Source organism: Monopterus albus, unplaced genomic scaffold, assembly GCF_001952655.1.
Source record: "Monopterus albus unplaced genomic scaffold, M_albus_1.0 scaffold185.1, whole genome shotgun sequence".
NCBI classification, from domain to species: domain Eukaryota; kingdom Metazoa; phylum Chordata; class Actinopteri; order Synbranchiformes; family Synbranchidae; genus Monopterus; species Monopterus albus.
Genome location: NW_018128065.1, coordinates 8,960 through 31,654, shown reverse-complemented (window position 1 = coordinate 31,654; position 22,695 = coordinate 8,960). Strand labels below are relative to the sequence as shown.

General features: G+C 40.4%; 1 protein-coding gene across 1 annotated transcript; it reads right to left on the bottom strand.

Moving 5' to 3' along the window:
• Positions 1 to 13,613: 13,613 nt before the first annotated feature.
• Positions 13,614 to 22,092, bottom strand: LOC109969888 (uncharacterized). Its single transcript, XM_020617102.1, has 9 exons — positions 21,849 to 22,092; positions 20,701 to 20,973; positions 19,160 to 19,221; positions 18,977 to 19,076; positions 17,098 to 17,268; positions 15,751 to 15,882; positions 14,997 to 15,163; positions 14,411 to 14,683; positions 13,614 to 14,327 (listed from the first exon to the last, which is right to left on the bottom strand). Exons 1-9 carry the CDS (start codon positions 22,090 to 22,092, stop codon positions 14,133 to 14,135), a joined length of 1,617 nt encoding a protein of 538 aa, XP_020472758.1. The 3' UTR covers positions 13,614 to 14,132.
• Between the last annotated feature and the right edge of the window lie 603 nt (positions 22,093 to 22,695).

Genomic DNA, 22,695 nt, shown 5'->3' with positions numbered 1-22,695 from the left:
CACACGTTGATTTGCTTCATGTTTTGACTACTGCTATGACCAGCTGCAAAGCTGGTAACAGAGACGTCTCGGTTGACGTTTCTGTGTAGTATGGGGCTAGCCCAACCGAGGGGATATAATGTATAGGCCTGGTGGGTTCAGGGTCTTTCATCTTACATCTGCCTGCGAGCAGTTTGGAGGTGCAAGATACCTGAGCGTGTAATGTTAATTTTACCTGTGATCCTTTGAATAAATCAGCACTGTTTTGAAGTTACTTGGACTGTCTCGTCTCTCAGAGTTAGCAATGGTAACAAGTACCGGGTACAACAAGTTGGTAAAAAAGAGGAAGGGGGAAAAGAAGAGAAAACCAGTGGGAAAGAGATGTATGAGAGGAAGAAAAAGAGGATGAAGGGGAAAATCATGATTTCATGATTTTGCTGATGAAATCATGATTTCTTTTCCCTTATCTGTTTTATTATATGCTTGGAATTAATAAATAAAAATAAAAAAAATAAAGAGAGAATATTGGATTGCTTTTATTTTTGTGTAAAATCGCTCTTCTCACCCATCCGTCCACTCTCCTTCAACTCCTCTCTTCTTCTACTTCCTTCCGCTCCTTTCTATCTCCACATTCTCTTCTTTGCCCTCTTTCTTCTTGTAGTGTCCTCTCTCCTTCTCCTCCAGAAAAATAAGAGTTAACCTTGCAAGACTTTAAAGTGCCCATGGTGCTTGTAGCATTCCGATTCTTTTAACCATGCTAACTCTGAGAGACGAGGCAGTCCAAGTAACTTCAAAACAGTGCTGATTTATTCAATGAACACAGGTAAAAATTAACATTACACGCTCAGATATCTTGCACCTCCAACATGCACGCAGGCAGCTGAAGGCTGAAAAAGACCCTGAACCAAACCAGGCCTATACATTTATCTCTTCGGTTGGGCTAACCCCATTCTACACAGGAACGTGTCCCGGTGCCAGCTTTGCAGCTGACCATGGCAATAGTCAAAACATGAAGAAAATCAATGTGTGTGTGTCTGTTGATTGTGGTGTGCAGCTAAAAACGACCTCTAGTGACATGTCATAACATTGAACATAAGAAAATATTATGGCTATGGCCTACAGTTATACACATCATAATAATAATATTAAACACCCTGTCTGCTGACAGTCAAACTTTTCTATCTAGTTATCCTTGACCATAAGCATCCTGCAGCATTCATGAGAATGCCTAACTAGACATCCTGTCTACTCTAAACATTCCTAATACAACAAGTATTTGACCAATATCTATCTGACTAAAAATACCTAACATGCTTTTCCTTGTTTTCTGACAATGTTACAAAGGTGAATTATCATCTTAGACGTGATCGAAAGCTCAAAAAAGGTGGTGTACATATGTTCTAGTATTTCTAGGCAGAAGCAACCCAGTTTATTCCCAATCTCGCAAACTCACAATCACAAGACATTTTTTCTAACAAAATAAAGTCTTTTGTGACAGTTTAAGGATTTCCTTGAATGGTCATGTTCTCCAGGCAGTTGCGTGTTCATGTGACCTTGCCTGACATCCACTGGAGCCATTGTAAAAGCAGAATTTTTTGACTGCTCCTGGTTTTGTAGATGTACTTTCCCTCCCCACAGGATCTGAGGTTACTGCATATCCTGGAATGTTCTTGTATGGGGACTCGCTGTTTTACCTGGCCAGGTCTAACCTACAAGCAGCTGGCCTGTGAAGACCCTGTGGCGGTGAATGATCAGCTCATCAACACTGGATTCCCCTGGAGCACAGTACCTATTTATTTTGACTGCTTGAGACCAGTGTGTCTGCTACATGTGGTGTTAATGAGCAAATTAAGGATCCATGATGTTATTGCCGGTGCTATGCTACCTGTAGGGATTAATTTCACTACTAGGGACTGTATGTGGTCACATGGGGGAAGACTCAGCGACCACCAGTTGGATTTACCGACCTTGGAGCTACTTGACAGAGAGTGATGTTCCCACTACTCAGTGGGACTTAACGGTAAGTTTGAAAAACACATGTTGCGTGTCTGTTAATGCCTTGTTTCTGTAATGTTGGAGAGAATTGTTGTAAGGCTGGAGAAGTTACTATGTCTGCATTATGCCAGGTAAAATATGGGGTTTCTCAGATACCAGCTTTGTTTAGAGTGTTACACATCTCTTTTCATCTGTATATATACCACTGTTTACCTATCTATGGAGGAGAAATCCATATTAATTAATGCTGTCACGTTTCATTGTGCTGTCCACTTTCAACACAACACTGGCAACAGGAGTTGTGCACGTTCATGAACTCTCCTCTCATTTTTAGGAAGAGGCTCTCTGCTTTTATCATTCTGAAATAATGACAGACTATTTGGAGTTATGAGGGTGCCAAGCCAATCTAGAGGTACCCAAGATTAAACATTAAATGGCTGGAAATGAGCAAAATGAGCAGCCATGGGGACTTTACCAATTTAATATTGAACTTGGAAACATCCATTGACAGAAACAATAGTTAAAAATAAAAGAGCAACTCAAGGTTTCATGATTTGGAGCTTTTGACCACATCACATTGTATTCATCGGCAAATGGCGTTTACTCAGTTGTCATGTGCATGTTAAAACAAATGACAACTCTGACCCATGTTGATGTAAAAGTTGAGCTTAAGGAATCCTTCATGGCCTTGGAAACAGTACCTTCACTAGATGACAGGCAGGGCTGATTCTGACAACATAGGGTAGCGAAGCTGGAATATCAAAAGATGGGCAGTAGGCAGCTGTTTTTTGGCACATCCTGTGCAAAAATGCATTCTACCCCTCAGCTCAAGTTCATATGAAGTAGTGTGAGTTAGCCAAGTCTTTCTGTAGTTATATAATAGAAAATGTGTGGCAGAGAGTTATGACTCTGTATGTATGCTGTTTAAATGTTAAAATAATCTGTAAATGTGTTGATATATTTGAAACAGCTCTGAATAAGTAGTGGCTTCAGAACCTTAAAGGAGGTAGAACATCAGGAAAGCGTTTGGTTCTTTGTCACATGTGAATTTTGCTGAATAAGATTTTTGTGTTCAGTCCTTCAGGCGACTCTCTGGACGCAGCCCAGGGTTTGTTCCCATCTGTCCTGTGCCAGTGTCCATGCATATGGTGGCCACATGTTGTGAAGCTCTGATGAATCTGTCTCTGCTAATGTCTGGTGGTGACTGAACACTGGTGTGAGTGTGTTTTCTATTTCAGCTGTCAGTCAGGTGTCCATCTTTTAGATTTTAGGGGATGTAAACAGCAGTTTCAGTTTAGTTTCTGTTGCTCACTGCTCTGCTGCTTGCTTTTTGTTCTCGGTGTTGCACACTTTCACGTAGCCAGTCAGCCTGCCATCTACCAACCATCGGATGCCTGTGTTTAGCAATAGCTGACATAAAATTAATTGTAATGCTTTGTTTCATTTGTTACTTTTTCTTTAATGCATATACAGCAACAAAGTTTTTTCTTGTTTGTTATAAGTGAGAGAGACAGAGAAAAGGCCCACCCTGCTGTCTGTAATCACCTATACTGTTTTATTGCAACCAAATTTATGAGATATCATTTACATTGTTTTCTGTTTCTGTTGTTAATATGTGACACAGCAGTCATTACCAAGGTGGTGATAAAAATCCTTATTTTATTACCAATACATCATCTGACAATGCAAACAAAGAGACGGATTGATGACAGCAGTTGTGTTGTGAGACCAGCCAGTGTGACATTTAAAATGAGTGATGACAGAGAAATTGAGATGCATAAAGGGTTGTCATATTCAAGTACAGCCACAAAGCAACTAAGCAAAACAACTCAGAGCTCTATTGGAAATGTGGCTGCTGAAGAACAGACACTCCACTCCTGAAACATTTTCAGTGCACATTAAAACAGTGAGCTGGCAAACAGCCAGATGCTGTGGACATAAGGCGGTCGTAAACATCTGATATCTCATCTGTACAAATTTACAGTTGTTCTCCACTTGTCTAAGTGTGAGTACAGTGCTCAAACTTACCTGATGTTGGCATAGTTGAAATCACAGTTAAACAGATTACTTATAAATCTTGAACGCCTCAATAAAGTAGAAAGATTATGAAACGACTGTGGTCTTAGTACTGAAAAAGTCAACAGTGACAAAGTGTGAGACAGGAGCTGATGACCTTTTCTTTAAATATGGAGAGTAACCCTACTCACAGAGAGGGCGTTGGCTGGACTGTGGACTCCACTACTGCCATAAAACAGAGGAAAGACTTTTGTTAGAGAAAGAAAATTATACAAAGTTTTGTGTAGAAAACAGGGTTGATGAAGAAATGTCTTAATATAGATCATTGCTGATTTACTGTAATGGTAGTATTTCTAGTCTTACAAATTGTCCCCTTTTGTTCCCCAGCTGATAAAATGAAAGACATTAGAAACCTGTTTTGTTTTTTTGTCTCCCTCTCTGTCTTTTTCTCATTGTATAAAATTTGGTGTTGCAGCTCTATCAGAAACAGATGATATGTTGTTGTTGAGTGGAATAAATAACACAATAAATGCCAATGATCAAATTAAGTGAGTGATTGTCAGCCAAACCGCACTGGTGCAGGAAATGAAAATTGTACTGTTGTGGCTGCGGAGGAAGGCTTCGCACAGGAAAGACTCAAGTACTGCACTCTGACCGTCTTTAAAAACCGGAAATTATTTTTTGAGAGATTGAGAACCAGATTTCTACAGTGCTGAGTTTATTTTTAAACAGGGAACACACAGTACGATGCTTCACTGGCACCAATATGGTGTGGATGCCAAAGCATATTTGTGTCAGTATGGTGTGTCTGCACCATCTGCCCTTTACAAGATCTTTAGAAGATTCTCTTACCTTCTGACCAGATCTTAATAAATGCTAATGTTCCAAATGTTTGATAAAATATTTACTCTGTGACAATTGACATAATATATATGCACAGAAGAATAATTAACAATTCTTTTGAAAATAGGAAATGATGATCTTAGTTTTTGCATCTTATTTTATAATCTGGTTCCTCCAGGTTTCACTACACTTCACTTCACCGCTGTTTCACCCTTACAAGATTCACTCACCTGTCATCTCCCTTGCCACACTTTTAATTACATTTACATTAAATGATGTTTTTCTTATAATAACTGCAGCTTAAATCAACACAAGTTTTTAAAGTTAATAATGAAATAGTTTATTGAGATGCGTGTACAGTAAAACAAAGAACACATATCTAATTGGTGACAGCGGTCTGTTACAACGTGATTACAACAGCGGTGGTAATACAGCACCAAACTAAAGACTATATATATATATTTATATACTGTATATATGAGGAGATGAGATGAAAGGAAAGTGGGATGAGATGAAAGGAAGCAGGATTAGAGCAGACACAAAGGGAGGGATGGAGGGATTACATGAAAAGCTGATTGAAGGATCCATGATGTCAGTCAACCAAAGTAAAAGAAACAGGTGCCTGGTTTAGACGTGACAGGCTCGGACCCGCTTTCTGCTGCACTGCATGAACCCAGTTTTCATCATGTTCTCAGCACAATGGAATATTAACATAATTAAATCAAAGTTTCAGATCTGTTTATTTGGTCAAGTGGACAAAAGCTAAAAGTGTGCATGTTTGTATACCTGCAAGGCTGCACAGTGAATAATCACTTACTTTTTCCTATATCAGACTGTATTGTCTGCTCCAGTGTTGTTAGACACAGACATAGTGACTGTGGGAAACAGTCAGCAAGCCAGAAAATAATGAAACTTTATTTGTGTAGCTCAACCCAACAAAAACACACTCAGCTGTAGCACACGTTTGCCATTTAAAGCTCATTTATACTGGGAGGTCTTTTACATGTAACAACTATACTCTATAAAGCATAAGGAATCATGTTTATCTTTTGTGTCTGACACTTAAAACAAAAGGAAATTTACCACCTTGATCAAATATCTTATAAATACGATTTTCGCACCACTACCCACAGAAAAGTTAGGATTCATAAAAACATACTGAGCGGGGGAATGTGCACAGCTGCATGGAAACTCTGATCCGCGCATACAGACATTGTTTAGAGGTGCTGATTGTGACTGATCATTGGTGACTTGTATTGAAAACATTTGTCAAACCCATTGTTTCAGTCTGCTGATTGCTGCTCTGCTACAGAAAAAACATATTAATCATGACTTTTGAAGTAAAGTATGTAAATTCATATACATTTGACTTGTAACTTACATGACACCTCAACAGAATATTGCTCTCTGACATTACATTGCCCAGTTGTCTTTGAATAAGTTGATCCAGAAGCTTCTTAATCTTTTGAATAGCAGCAACAGATGGAGTCTGGCGGTGGGATCAGCACTGTTTATTGACTGAATCAGTCTGGCTGTAAGTGAAATTAAAAAACACAATGCCGTGTCACACCAGACGGGTCATGAATTATACTTTGAAGGATGAGCTGAGAATCTCTCTTTAATCAGCTCCAGTAAATGAATTGAGGGACTTTTTCCTTCTTCTGGTAGCAAGTCTGCAGGTGAAATAACTACCTCACTGTGTCAGTACACTGAGTTATGTCATCATAAAGTTTCATGACTTTAAAAACATGTTTTTACCTCAAACTTGTAAATAAGTCCCCAAATTAGTAGATGAAACAGGGGCAGTGTCAGGTGCAGTGTTAAGTGTGTGACGATCAGCAGAGCACACTTACCTTCCACCACAGTGACTAGGCTGAAATGAAAACGACAACCAACCAACAACCAAAAAACAACATTGTATAATAACCGAAGTAAAAGACTAATACTTGTGGGAGACACAAAATGTCTTCATGTCTCACACATCAGGTGTGTGAGACATGAATGTTTTACCTCAGATTCGCCCCAGGTCTTATCACTTAGATTTGTCATGAAGCAGTTTAATGTTGATTATGAATTTGTGTCAAAAACATACAGTGTATGTACATCTGGCCTAGAAAGATGAGTAGATGTGAATGTATTGTCCTGCTTCCCAGTTGAGTAGAGGATATGCAGTGTAACATTTATCCTGAAACTAACCTTAAAACAGGACATGTACTGTACTGTACTGTCTGCACCAAAGTACGTTCATCTCTAGGAGACAGAACACATCTCCTCCCTGAGCGGTATGATGGCTGTGTTGGCCCATGGTATTTATACTTGTGTAGTATTGTTTGTACAGATGATCATGGTACCTCCAGGAGTTTGGAAATTGCTCCAAAAGATTAACTAGACTTGTGGAGGTCAAAAGTTTTTTTTCCAGAGGTCTTGACAGGTTTCTTTTGATTTTCCCATGTTGCCAAACAAAGAGGTACTGAGTTTGAAGGTAGGCCTTAAAATCCATCCACAGCTGCACCTCCTATTGACTCAAATGATGTCAATTAGCCAATCAGAAGCTTCTAAAGCCATGACATCATTATCTAGAATTTTCCAAACTGTTTAAGGGCACAGTCGACTGATGGTATGTAAACTTCTGACCCACTTTGAATTGTGATATAGTGAATCATAAGTGAAATAATCTGTAAGTGAAATAAACTGTTGGAAAAATGTCATGTGTCATGCATAAAGTACATGTCCTAACTGAGATGGCAAAATAAGTTTAACATGACATATGTGGAATGGTTAGAAAATCTGTTTTAATGACTTCAGCCTAAGTGTATGTAAACTTCTGACTTCAGCTGTATATATTAAATACTGTAATGTATGTACACTCTATAGCATGAACTATATGCTCTAGATGTTTTCTTCTTACTGAAACACCTGAACGAGCTGAGAACAAACCTCTGACGTCTGCACGCTCTGAGATGTTTTCACCTGTGATTGAGGTTTTCTGTCAAATATTGAAGGTGGACATCCAGAGATAGGCCTGATGGCATTCAAGCAGAGCGTTGGCTCTGCAGAATCTTAACGTGACATCAGGCAGCTCGGGGAGCTGTGAGCTGGATGGTTTGTAGCACCATTTAGTTTTGTTCTGTGTGCAGGCATAATTTCCACTATTTTCATTTATATATTATTTTAAAGAAAAGCACTGAAAATGAGGAATCCAGGGAAACTTCCATTTGTGCATCTTACAATACATTGGAAATAATTATCTGAATCTTCTCTGGGTCACAAAATTGAGTCTGTAGCTGAGAGTCCTTTAGATCACTGAATGTGCCTTTAATCAAATTCTTATCAGAGAGTGGTCATAAATAATAACTTTAATAATCTACAGATAAATTCATACAGGCTGCACCTTTCCTTCATAGTCCAAGGTCTCCATCTGAGATACACACTCCGCTGTGTGTATGTGTGAGTTTTGGTTGGTTGCCCACGTGAGATAGAAATGTCAGGAGTGAGATGTGTTTGTGTGTTTCTGTTAGTCATTCCTGAAGAATGACTGTGTACTGTATGTTGCTTTTATGGACCAGCTGAACATATTTAACATCCAACGGCACATCATGATTCCTCCCACTCTCTCTTGCTGCATCACGTCTCCCTCATTTCCCATTTCATCTTATCCTCCTGTTCTGAACCTCTGGCACCTTGAGAATGACTATCTACATCACTCCGCTCTCCTCTCCATTCTCTTGGTTATTGTGTACTACAGTATTATTGTTCTGTACTGGAAACAGATTCCTTGTGTGTAACATACTTGGCCAATAAAGGTGATTGTCCTTATCCTTATAATGCTGTACCTTTTTTGTTGTCCACCAGATCCTGGTGGTTCACAGTGGACTGACTGCAGAGACAGGAAGGCAAGCTGAGTTTTCAATATATAAAATGGGCTGGGACACTGTGCAGGACATTTTCATTTCATTCTCCAACAACAGGCACTGATATGTGTGTGCCTTTGTATTACTTACCTTATGGGGACTGAACCGACCATTAACACACACATTGTGGGGACGAGCATTTGGTCTCCACAAGGAAATCACTGAATTTTAGGGTTGAACATGGTTTAAGGTTAGGTGTTAGGCAAGTAGTGGTTATGGTTAAGGTTAGGATAAGTCTACAGGAAATGAATGTAAGTCCCCACAAGGAATGAAAACACAGCATGTGTGTGTGCTAATTTATTATCTGTAGATCAAAACCTCAGAGTGTGTTTGTGTGTGACCCTTAAACCTTTTCTTTCCAGCCCCAGAGGCTTATGGACCATGCTGCTACCCATGACCCCCCCCCACCCCCAATGTGTACAGTCCTTTGATATTGGAGCTGGGTATGAAGATTGTTTTTTTTTTTCTCACACACACACACACACACACACACACACACACACACACACACAGATGCACACCAAGGATAACACAAAGCCATCAGTAAGAACACACTGGAGAGATGAGTCAGTCACATACAGGGCTGTAAATACGTCAACCCCCTCTCTTGCTGCAGAACTCAGTCTGCCCCTGCAGGCATGTGTGGGGAAGGCCAACAAAAAGCCATTGATCTTTTGACTGACACTGTGATGTAAACACAAGACAGGTCCATTTAACCTCCGGTGTCAGAATACACACAGTTTCTGCCACAACGTGTAAGAGTTATATCATGAAACAAAAGCAGGAAGGGGCCTCATCCTGTCTTTAGGCTGTCCCTGTGTTTTACAGGCTTTCCGTGATTGATGCACAATTATGAAAATGCTGTTTACATGTGAAAACAACGTGCATCCACACTGGCTTTTTTAGATGGATCTAATCCTTTGTCCACACTTAAACACCTGAACAACAAGCTGCACCTTTTCTTCATAGTCCTCTTTTGGGAGACAAACAACAAAACTGTGCATCGCAGTAAATATTGGGCACAGACTACATCCTGGTCCCTCTGCTCTTTGTTTTCACTTTTACTGTTTCCATGATTCTGTTTTTGACATCAGAGGACTGAGCAAAATTTGATTTGACCTCTGCTCCCAAATACTACCTGCTGAGACTTCAAAAGATTATTAATAATCATAATAAATCACACATTTAATGCTTTGTGATCAGCTATGTTGACTGATCACAGAGAAAGTTAGAGGCGAGAGTTGTTTTCTCAGTCCACACAGCAACTGTGAGCCAGTGTTTTCAGATTTATACACTCTAAGAGACATTTACAGAAAGATCTAACTTCAAGTGAGAACATGTGGATGAACAGACAAAATAGAGACTGATGTTATCAACTAGTAGAAATGTTTGCGCCACCTATAGGAAAGGTGGAGCAGGTTGTTTTTGTAATAAAAATGGCCTAGCATAGTCACAATTTCATCTTTGTGTTGAATTATTGTAACTCTATTTGGGAATAATTCAAGTTTTGTGTAACATTAGCAGTAACCAATAACATGTTCTGGTAACACCAAACTGTACCTAAGTGTAGTTACATTTGTAGAGAAATACGTAAATCTGAAGCTGCAGAATACAGTAGGATGGTAGCAATACTTTATTGAACAACTGGAAGAATTAAGTAACTATCAGGGTGAAAGATTGGCTTACACCGGAGTCATGTAATGCTGAGGTGATTATGTTACTGAGATAGTTTTGGTAAAAACATCCTGGATGGGCTGAAAATGATAGAGTCAAAGGTGACTGTTTGGAGTAAAACTATCTCAGCAGCCTGAGGGCCAGAAACAGAAAGACAGATGGAGCGAGTGTTTCAACGAGAGCAGTCTCTTATTAACAATAAATGCCTTTGAACAAACTGTCGGGACTTTTTTTATGCAAAGGTGCAAGGTGATGAGCCAAGAGCCTACGTTAGGCCCTACATGTATTACAAGCCCCTTTCTCACGTGCACCTTTTCATGTAAATATATTGTCAATTTTATGTAGTTTGTGTTTTTTTTTTCTTTTCTAACAAAGCTGAGACAGTAGCTAAAGTGTGAATAGAAAGTGGTCAAATTAACATGAAAGTTTCTGTCTTCAACCATCATTATCCATAAAGCATCTATAACAAATATACTTAGTGCAGTGACAAATAACCATGTGAGAACAATGTGACAATGTAAATGGGAACACATGGTTTGTTAATGCAGGTTTAAATTTTGACATTGAATTGTCAGTGGACAAAACCAGTTGGCTTATCTGTACATTCATTGTGAACACGTACAGCACAGCCACTAGAGTTTGACTGTAAAATGTCTGACTGTGCAGAAAGCGTGAGACAAAATGCAAAAGCGGTTAATGAAAATAAAACATTTCCATTTAGTTTCACACAGTCATGCCACAGTAATGAGGCATAGGAATATTGGTTTTTACTTTTCTTTATATCTACGGTAGTTGTTTCATTTATGAATAACATACAGGGCAATAAACACAAGGATTTCTACCACCTCAACTGTTCATTTTTGACAAATATGTACATACAATATAAAGAATGTACATATTTCTCAATATGCACATTTGCTGTATGACTGTACGTTGATGTATTTTAAATCTTGAACACTGGACACCCAAAATATCTCCTCCCACTGCTGCTCTATAGCCTGTCAAAAGTTAATTATGAGCACAGGGTGGACGACATGGCTGACGCTCCTGGTGGGAGTCAGCCCTGGTGGGTGTCTTATTGCCAATCCTTCTCTTAAAACTGCACGGTTGTTATTTTTAAAGGTTCAGTTGTTAATTTACAGGATGTGTTATGCTGAATGTAACAGCCTCGGTTTGAAAGATACTGGGGGCTGATAGAGCCATTAGCATTAGATGGCAGGTTATGCAAAATGAAGCTGAGTGGTCAAAACCTAAACCAAATTGTCAGCACACCAAGAAAGGTTACTGTAGGAATGTGCACAGGTTTAGCTTACAGCTACAAGACTTTGCATGTTCTCTGCTGCACCCTCTGCTTTTCACTTCACACTACAGGTTCCACTGCTTGTGGGTGTCCAAGGACCCAGGTCATAGGTGGAAAACAGACAAATACAATAAATCAAATGCACATCCCTGGCTTCTAGAAGTACTTTATTGATTACATTATGTGAGATGCTGCTGCATGCATCTAGAAACATTTCATCTAAGTTACATGTCATATTCTGTGCAGATCATAAGACAAACTGTGAATATGCACATGTTGTTGGACACAGGTCTGGTCCAAAATGTCCCACACATGTGGAAAGCTGTCCTTCTGATCAACTTCCTTCTATTGAATAAACACATTTTTAATGTATAATCAGTACAACAACAACTGTCGGTACAAACACAACAGGGAGGAGGGAGATGCACACTGGTCTGTCGAATACTGTATGGTTACAGGGACAAAGACAAGATGGGATGTAATGTCCAAATCACCAACAAAAATGGAGGACAGCATATACGTTGTTAGTGTATTGTTAATACTGGAACATATGCATGTTTCATGTGACGCCTCTGTCTGTGTGATAGAGCATGCACACAGACACAAACACTATTGCAAGTTGTGCCCTTATTAAAATACCATAGCCGGTCTGTGTAGCAGCGAGGGCAGTCTCAGTGCTTCATATCTTAATCATGATTACCCCCAAGCAGTTCCTCTGTCACTTGTTTCGTGGCTGTCTCAATGTGTGTCTCATAAAAAGTCCTCCATCCTTAAATGTTAAAAACAAACCTGATGTCAAACACTACTGTGCTTGAATGTAAAATCCAGATCTTTAACTCCTGGATCTTGCTTTTGTACTGTGGCCACGGGGACCTCAGGGCAGCTAATTAGTTTAAAACCTGATGTGGCTGTTGCAACATGCTGCTGATTGTCGTACTGCAAATGACACTGAAGTCTTGCACCAAGATTCAAGGTTTCTTTTAAAGGATAAACCTTGTAACATCTTTACTTTTTTTTGCCAGCACATCCCATGAAAGAGTCCAAAATTAACAATAAATAATTTATCCTACTAACAACCCTGTGTAGCCATGTAAATAAGTCAATCCCACTTACACTCTCCTGCTGCCATAATACTCACAAATATATATTAATCCGCAGCTCAAAGTAGTCCCAAACAAATGCAGTACTTATTTTTGTTTGAGTAACATTTGCTGAAAACTCCAGTGCCCAGCTGTTTCAGGAAACGACTAAGCTTTTTTAAATGAAACTATATATTTATAACCCTGTTTTAAGGTTTACAGCTTCAGTAGGAGTAAACTGGCATGGGGATGATTGTCCCATTGGAAATCCAAATGCATTGATAGCTGGACAATAAGAAAAATACTGTATAGACTTTCTTTTCTAAATAATTATCCTGTCAGACAGTAATGGTGTACTGGGAAAAATTATTTGTAAAGAGCGAGTAACAGTTCTTGAGTTTCACTGTATGTGTCACATTAGTCAACAACTACCAAAAGCTCATTCTTCACCTTGGAAATAGAAGCTTGATCTAAAGAAGTAAGCCTAAATATTTCTGTCAAACCTTGTTTTCACTCATATTTTAATACTGTATGTGCTAATTCAAAATACACAATGTGGAAATTCATTTAATCACTTGTTACCAAGTTATTCCAGTATTCAACTGTTTAAACAGTGTTAAAAAGAGAAAAACAAAGAGACTGGGGACCATGAAAAGGAAGAAGAGAAGGGAGAACTAAAATAATGACAGGAGAAAGACGTTTAGCAAGAAGCCAACTGCAAGCAGCAGCAACTAAAGAATGCAAGATATGGTGGAAAAGGATGGAATAAATTATGGTATAAAAAAGAAGCAAGGAGAGAAAGGAAGCAAAGAAGAAAGCAAGAAAGAAACATGATAGAGAAAGAGCAAAGAACCAAATGAAGAGGGACATACAGTAAGAGAGAAGAACAAAGAAATAACTGTCATAAAACAAACAGATAGATGATTGACTGAAATGTTAAAGTTCTCAGGAGATGAGGCATAGACACACACACACACACACACACACACACACACACACACATACACACACAGTGACCCGAGTAGAAGCTAGTGATGGTCTCTGACAGAGGTTGTCTTCTTGTTGAACTCACAACCACACACGCTGTTTACATGGTGCTCAGTACACTCCCACTGGGATGAGCTGTCATCGCCATGGTTACAGTCTGAGTTCAGAGTGAGGACAGAAAACCAGTTTTCACCAAGCTAAAACTAAAGCCCTAATTTAACACACACTAGCGTAGATGCATGTGTGTGATGCAAAAGCCTGTGATTGTTTTCTGTGTGTCGCCATAATTTTATTTGTTTTCTGCTCAGGCGCTCGCGCGCTCTCTCTCTCTCTCTCTCCCAGTCAGTCTCAGGGTCTCTCTCCCTCGATGTTGGTTCTCCTGTGTTTCTGGTGCCAGAGTGCAGTCGGCAGGTTCTGGCAGCCCTGGTACTCTCTCCGAATCTCACTATCGGTCAGAGGTGGTGTGGCATTGCAGGGAGCGCCCGCCAATGTCACATTTAAAAGGCCAGCCCACGGCTGCACCATGTGAGACATCCCTGCCACCTGGTAACATCATTGGTGGAAGAGGAGATTAGAAGATGATTTAGAAGAGTAAAAAGATTAAATACCTAAATGTAGTAAATCACCTTCCCCAGGTGGTCCAGGAGGCAGGTGGCAGAGCTGATACGGGACCAGCTGCTGTCCTCCCAACCTTGGCTCAACCTCTGGTTTTGGTGGCTGTGGGTCTGCCATGTTTGGCTCTGGATCAGAACCACATTGAGGTGTTTCTGGGACCCTCGCAGCCTCTTTGATAGAACACCAGTGTAGCTCTGATCGACAAACAGCAAAACGCGAGTTGCCCTGCAGCCAGCTAGGTCAGTCAGCAGCTCGCTGACTGAGTATCGCTCCTTCAGATCAGCCTGGAGAGATGGAGGAGGAGGAGGAAGAGGGACAGTGTCAGGGAGACACAGATGATACTGTACTTTTTGGAAACCTTTGGAATAGGCAAAGTTTCAGAAAAATGGAGAGGGTACACAGAGAGGTGTGAGTATCTTTGAATATCCTGACAAGTTTGATGTTTATCGCACAAACACTGGCTTCTGATTTCACTAGGTCTGTTTCCATCACACCTTTTGCTTTTCCTCCTCAGCCATTTTTGCATTGCACTTCTTAAGTCAATTCATCCTCAGTGCCTGATCATTGTGTGTGTGTGTGTGTGTGTGTGTCTCTTACAATCCCGTTGAGGTTGGCGTCCCACAGCAGCATGGTGCCGTCACTACATGTTGGTGAGTTCAGGTAGAGCACCAACGTGTCAGCACAGTGCTGCTTCCTGCAGATGTACGACACGTGGTTACGAATCACTGCTTTCTCCGTTGCTGAGTACACACCCTCTACATCATCTGTGTGGGTGGAGAAGGGCAGAGGAACCAGACGTAGTAGAGAGGGTCAGTTGGCCAGGCCAGTCTTTGGAAGAGTTTTACTTTATATTGTTTGCTACTTTTACACCAAAATTTGTAACACATTAATTGTGAGACCTTTTTTTAATTTAATTTGACAAGATAATAAATATATGGAAATAAATGGCAAGCTGCAAACAGCCGACCAACAAATACCAGTGAAGCAACAGAAAAAGATTTTTGGAACAAAATGTGTTGTGCAGCAGTGGAAAGCAACTGTAAGTACATTTACTCATGTACTGTACTTAGGTACAGTTTGGAGGTACCTGTACTTTACATGAGTATTTCCATTTGCTCCTCCTGTGTACTTGTGCTCCATTACACTAGAAAATACTGTAGCCAGCTGTAGTTACTAGTTACTTATTGGGATTTTGAGGGCATGATCTAGTGAATACACGTAAAGAGACCCAAATAAACTCATGGGAGGTAAATGTAGTGAACTCTACAGTAAATAAGGAGTGATTTCACACATAGCTGTGAGACAGAAGCAAGAAAGCATCCTGAATGTTTACAGAGCGACACTGTCCTACCAGGAAGCTGTCTGTTGCTGGCAAAGAAGGTCTTGATGTGATCACTGTGGAAGCCGTTGTTCTGGAGCATTTTATAGAACATCTGAAGGTTCTGAATGTGACGCTGGAACATCATCTGCTGCTGCCAGCCTCCTGCACACACATATGCAATTGTTTGCATTTCTCATTTTCAAGGATTCAAGATTTTTTGCCATTTGACAGTCTAGGCATATAGGAATTCTCTCCTATATGCTCTCCTTTGGAGTCAGGTAAGGAGTCAAAAGCCAGAAAGAACACTAAGTCTTAAAATAAAAAAGTTACATAAAGGCAACAAAACATTAAAACTGCAATACACAAAAACAGGGTAATAGTATTTTCCCCAGTGATCTTCAAACATCGCCCTTAGTAATTCACATGGTGGAGTTGGATATGTCATTACGCTTGGTGAGGTAGTGAGGGGTTATTGCACATACAGTATATTCTCACATTTCTCACGTGTTCATATTTGCCATCAGTCTTACTGCGGCAGGGAAAAACCTGTTGTAAAGTCTCGTTCTGTGTGTGATGATACTGTCCACCCTGCTGTGCCTGAGGCTGTAGGTGTAGTTTTTGTGTCTGAGCACGGCGTGAGCTGGGTGGCGTGGACCTCTGAGTATGTCCTCATGGGGAATTGACTTGCATTCTTTACCTACATTTTAAGGGGACTTGTCCAAACCTTAATCTAAACCACTACTTGCCTAACACCTAACCCTAAATCAAGTTGTCACCCTAAAATTCAACAATTGACATGGTGGCGAGTAGCATATGGTTGGTGGCCCGACACCTTATTCAAACACTTTATGCCTGTAGGTCGTTTATCACTCTGACTCTCCACTGTCTTTGTATGCAAGAGGGCAACCTCAGACATTTATGATGCAGAAATGGGAAATGCAAACTCTTTGCAAGCTGTGGGTACATGTAGTCGTTTTAGTTGACTGTAACTGAACTAATGGGAATGATAAAGCAACCACTTCTGTCTTGAAATTCAGCCCACAGGTGGTTAGGGCTTCACACTATGTAATATGTGTGGTTGATGATTTTTCTTCTTTAAAAAAACAATTAAGGCTTAAGTGGATATATGTGTGAGGTTGTCTGCTTAAACTGACATGCACTCAGTCATGAGTGTTGCCCATTACTGGTTTCAGTATCTAAGATGGCAAAAGACTCAGCTTCAAGTTTCAAAACATGCCTCAGACCTCAGTGTTATGGTACAGACTTTGTCGGTACCTGTGCATGTTATAGAATTTTTAAACTAAAAGATCAAAATACATTGTAGTCGATTGGAAGGACAGGTGGCATTGATTCAGTTATGGACAACACAGACGCTACCTGAGATAAGCACAGCATGGTCACAGGTCTGGTAGAGCCGGCAGGAGAGATGAGTGGCCAGCGGCTGCTGGTGGCAGCGTCTGGTATTCTTATTCAGCTCACAGCTGGAGGTGGGCACACTGGGAGAGCCCATTGGCAGTAGCTGAGGGCACGTTGCAAACTCTGCATGGTCTGTTGGAGGCAGGGCCACAGATGAGTTCAGCAATGACAAATGATCAGACAGTAGGTTTATATGGGTCACAATCAATAACAACAATTAAGGACTACTTAATCTCCAGAGGTAGGATTTTGGTTTTATCCTGGTAATTGTCTGGGATTGCCTTAACAGCAAAGATAACATTTTGCCAGAGGCCCAGGTTGCTGGCAGAGGCTGCAGGTGTGGGTGGTCTTGGAAGAACATGAGAATAACTCTGAATTTCACTCAAAAAGCCTTCTACTAGGAAAAGTGAAACCAAAGGCCACCCCGCCTGTAAAACTCAAGTGGATTTTAACAAGCCTAGGTTCATCCAGGCAATTTGACATAATATTCATACATTTTTTCACATCTAAAACTTGCAAAATCAACTTTGAGTGGGATACATTCAATGGACACTGTTACAAGGGGAGTGAAACCAGTGAGCTTTATTCTAGGCTGACATTTGTGATTTTGACTGAAATACCTTGAAAAGTATTAGATGAATTGTCAAAACATTTAGACTCAAGCTCCTCATGGATGGATGTTATTAACTTTGATCACTTACCCGGTGAAATATATCTGCTACACAGATTGGCACAACATTTTGTAGATGTTATGTTTCCAGAGGACATATACTGACTGGTGATCCTATGACTTTGGCACAATTGTTTCAGAAATTTAATTTGCCCAGTATTTGTCCAGTGGCTGCAAACTGGTTCATTACAACTTTGAAAGGTTTGAGGATGCTCCAGCTTTCAAGGATTAATAATTAATTAAAGCTACAGTAAATAACCTAAGCTGCACTAGCATGATACTCGAAATCAATCCACTCTGCTCTGCCCAGCACTCACTCTCCCTGCTCCACCATGCTCTACTATGGCTACTATGGCCACCTATGCTCTGCCCAGCTCTTCAGATATTTGTCATTATGAAATTACAATAAATGCAAATGCAATAAAATTGAAAATCTCTGATTGGTTGGAGGTCAATCCCACTCAAAACCTTTTAGAAGCTAATCTCTCTGCTCTGCTGTCAGTGCTGTTCAATGGGTCTGGGTGACAGGAGGCTTCGACAGCACCTCGCCACATTATGACAAGTTTTGGAGCAGATTTCTACAACAATATCTGAAAAAAGTTACATACTGTATCTTTAATCTTTTCTGTTTTACCTAACAGTGGTTATTATACAGGCTACACTGTTGATGAGCATTTCTAATTGTGTGTGTGCTCTAAGTTGAATGAATAACAGTGCATATTTTCTAGTTTTCGATATAACACAAGCCCTGTGATAAACTGGTGACCTGTCGTCCCCCCCCCCCAAGCTTGGCACTACTGGCATTCATGTGGGTGGCAGAGTAAGAATTTCATTGTACAGGGAAACGCATTTCTTTACTGTGCATATGACAATAAACACTTTGACCTTGACCTTTGACCTATTGTCTTCTGTTACTGTATGTAGGTCTGCAGTATATTAAGCAATATGCATGCAATAGATGGACTGTGTACTGATGTCAGTTAAAATGTGTACCCCCACCACAAATGCCAAACTCCACCTATGTGCTTAGCGAAGCTTAGCACAAAGACTGAAACAAGTGAGGAAACTGCCTCCAACAAGAAGAAAACTAGGCCTTCTAGATCCTTCATGTTTGTTAGGGTTTTGTTCCGACTCATTAAATCCTAATAAAATGAGGGATTTAAGACCTACCCACACATCTGAGTCTCTGTGTTCGGTTGTTGTCTCCGACTCCAACCACCAGTGGGAGGAAGTGGACCTCACAGAGGCCTCCAATGGCCCACGGCTGCCACTGCTAGTGGTAATGCTACCACTGTGCAGCACTCCACTGGACAACCGGCCATGTCCATAACCAATAAGCCTCTCTGGCCCGGCCTGGCGACGCTTCAGCTGGTTCTGACAGTGGCCCTTCAAAGCCAGAGTCAAACACTCCTCACCTGAAGACACAAGACAGAAGCCAGGGTCAAAAACTGATGATACACATTGTAAGTGCAGGTTTAGTCACACTCTCCTGCTGTGGAAGATAAGATGTGAATGCTGGAAGCTTGGCCTTCTTCTTCTTTTTGCATGAAAAGGTGATATGGTGCTTGTTACAGGTTTGTGTATGAGTCTCACCTTTTGAAAATGTGTCACTACTTTTGTCAGGAATGGGTTGATACTCAAAACCTGCCAGAATAACTTGGGTGGATTTTAAACAACAACAAAAAACAAAATAAAAACACAGAACAGTACAAAAAGTATTCCTGGTAAGTTCTTGGTGAATTCTTTCCCCCAAATATGCTCCCACGCTGGGCTGGTTCCTCATCTCTGTGATTTGTGTAACATTACAACAATATACACACAAACTGCAGCTTGATCATTCTGGGAAAAAAGTAGTTTTGGGTTCTTCCACCTTTTTCCCCTTTATCCATTTAACATTCTCACTAACCAGCCTTTAAGGTTATATCTTATCTTATCTTCATTTCCACAGCTATTGCTCTTCTGCAAAACTCCCTTTTCCTCCTCTGTTTATTTTTAATTCATGTCCTTTTCAGGTTAAATGAAGTCTGAAGAAAGTTTGGCTCTAAAGACGCTGATCCACATGCATCTACAGGAACCAGCAGGGGGCGCAGTGCTGTGCATGCATAAATAATTGACAGGTGTGTGCTTGTGAAACACATGGCCGAATTCACCTCAACATCTGGTGCTAACCCCTCTCACAGCAGGAGGTCAGCAACTTGCACTTTAACACATGTTACAGGACTTAGGGGACCATCACATGCACTTTCTGCCTCCTTACACTGTTTTGATATAAATAAAGTACTTTGAAAACTTCTTTTACTCCCTTTTTGCCCTTTAAGCCACAGTAAAGTGGTTGTTTGAAAAATTAAAATGAAAACTTGAATTTTTTTCTTTTATAAATGCTGCTGTTTCATGAATATGACCAAAATACTCTGACTTTGCCTTTAATGTGATCACTTACAGCATTTGACTGTCAAGCTGTCAGACCTGCATATCTTACCTCAAACCTTACACCTAAATGAAAGGTTTCAGAACTTTCATAGCTGTAGCCATTTTGGAGCTGAACTGTTATTGTCATTTTTTACACTTAATGCTAAAAAAGTAGTTCAATAAAGAAGTTGTGGTCAGCCAAAAATATCCTCACCTCACTCTAAGTCTAAACCTCAGGTTGGTCATACCAGTACAAAAACACACTCACTAACAGACACACATCAGGTGTTGCTGAAGAAGTAGCTGTGGGTGAAACCCCTCTGAGCAGGAAAATGTCCTGTCAGAGAGGGCGAGTCACGCACATTCGACTTTTACTTTCTGTTCTTCAGTTATAGGCAAAACACACACTCACACTAAAACCGCATATACGCACACACACACACACACACACACACACACACAGTATAAAGAGTGTCTTGACTCACCCAGGTAAATGCCATCCAGGTGGGAGCATCTCTTCTTTGTCACATTCACATCCACATAGAAGAGGACCACTGGGTGTCCAAAGTTCTCCCCGGGGCTCGGATCCAGCACCAGCACGGCATCGTGGGCCATGGAGCCGGGGAAAGGCGGCTGATGTCTGTGGGGTCGCTCCCCATGGTTTATCACCTGGCTGATGCTGAAACCTCCTCGTGGTTTGGAGCCCACTGTTCCACTTGAGGAGTCTGGCAGAATTGCCACAACTTTGTCTGAGTTACCTGGAAGGTTTGGGAAGAATAGCCTGTTATTAGGAAAATGAACTATATATAGTTTAAAAGACAAACTAGAATATAAAATATGTGCATAGGTTACTAAATCTATTATGGTCATTTGAAGGTGATATGATGTAGGAATGTGTCAGGCCACTGTAACACTAGCAGAACGATACGTGTCTGTGTCTACAGTATCTACAGGAATCAGTGTTACTCCATTTAAATACATCAGCTAGTAAGTGGTGTATGTGATATTCTACTTTTATCCATTTCAAATGACTTTATATGTTTAAATGTGTTTTTTTTTCTTGGGATTTGTCCTTCTGAATTACTAGATAATCATACAATGTACTATCAGGGGCTTTATTAGATTTTTTTACTTATATATTACACCACATACAGGGTGGGCCACGGAAAAGTTGGCTGCCTCCAAAACAATCCACCTGTTTGTTCATCCTATCGCTGGAGGCGGGCTACTTTTCTGTGGCCCACCCTGTATTATCCAACAGTGTCTGTAGCTATATAATAATTTGGTTGTTTGTTGTAATGCTAATCTAAAGAAATTAGATTTTATCTTTCCTAATATATTTGGAGAAATATAATTTTGAGTATTTGAGCTAAAACAGAAATGGCTCTTTAATTTCTTTAAGGTGGTATAAAGACCATTGTATAAGGTCTAAAATTCATTTGTTAGATTTATTTGATTGTGTTATTGGATTATTTTAAGACAAGTACATCCTGCATATTGATTGATTGATTTTGTTAGATTTTAACCTTCCATGAACATCTTATCACATTTTGAATATTGTCTGACACAGAATACTGAACATCATCAACTGGTTGTACACTGTTTTCTCACTGAACACATACTGTATCATCACCTATTGGCTCCGACATGTAAACAGCCACAGCAGACAGTGGCAGGTGGGTGAGCCGCCTGCACTCGGCCTCAGAGAGGGAGGACATGCGGAGACACCAGTCCAGCTGGTCCCATTGCAGCGACTGGAGGCCTGAATGGACCCAGCGCTCCAGCTGGGCCGAGGCCACGCTGCCTGCTGGGGCCACGGCTGCACTGTGGAGGATAAGGATGGAGAGCAGGGCCGCAGGAAGCATCAGGAGCCGCATCATCACACCATCTACTTGTTCCTTAGATCTACTGTTGGTTGCACCTTTTAGTGTTTTTTGCTTTTCTCAGTTTTCCAGGTGTAAATATGCTTTCCTTTTTTGTCTCCACCTTTGTCCTCACTGTTCTTCAGATTTGTCCTTTTTCTGAACCTTACTTCTGCTTTTCCTCTTAGTTCCTCCTTTTCTTTCCTTTTGACCTTTTCCCAATTATTCCTTTTCTTTTCTGTACTTGCTTTAAATCTCCTTGTCCTCTCGTTTTCCTTTTATTTCTCTGTATTCTTTCTATTCCATTACTTTGACTCTTCACACCTGCTTTCTTGTGGTTTTCTTTAATTTTTTTTGGTCAGTCCTTGAACTTTTCCTGCTTGTCTTCATCAAATAGCAAATTCAAACACTTTCTGTTTTCTTCCCTCTCTCAGAATTATCTACTGAAATGTCTAAACACAAAAATAAATTTAGTCTTTTCTGTGATATTCCTTTTTCCTTATTCGCACTTTATCTGGAATTGAGAGAGTGACGTTCATCCCAATGTTGCACTACAACATTTTTTTTTTCATATATCGGATAACAGATAACTTTCTCCTCTTCTCTCTTTCTGCTTTC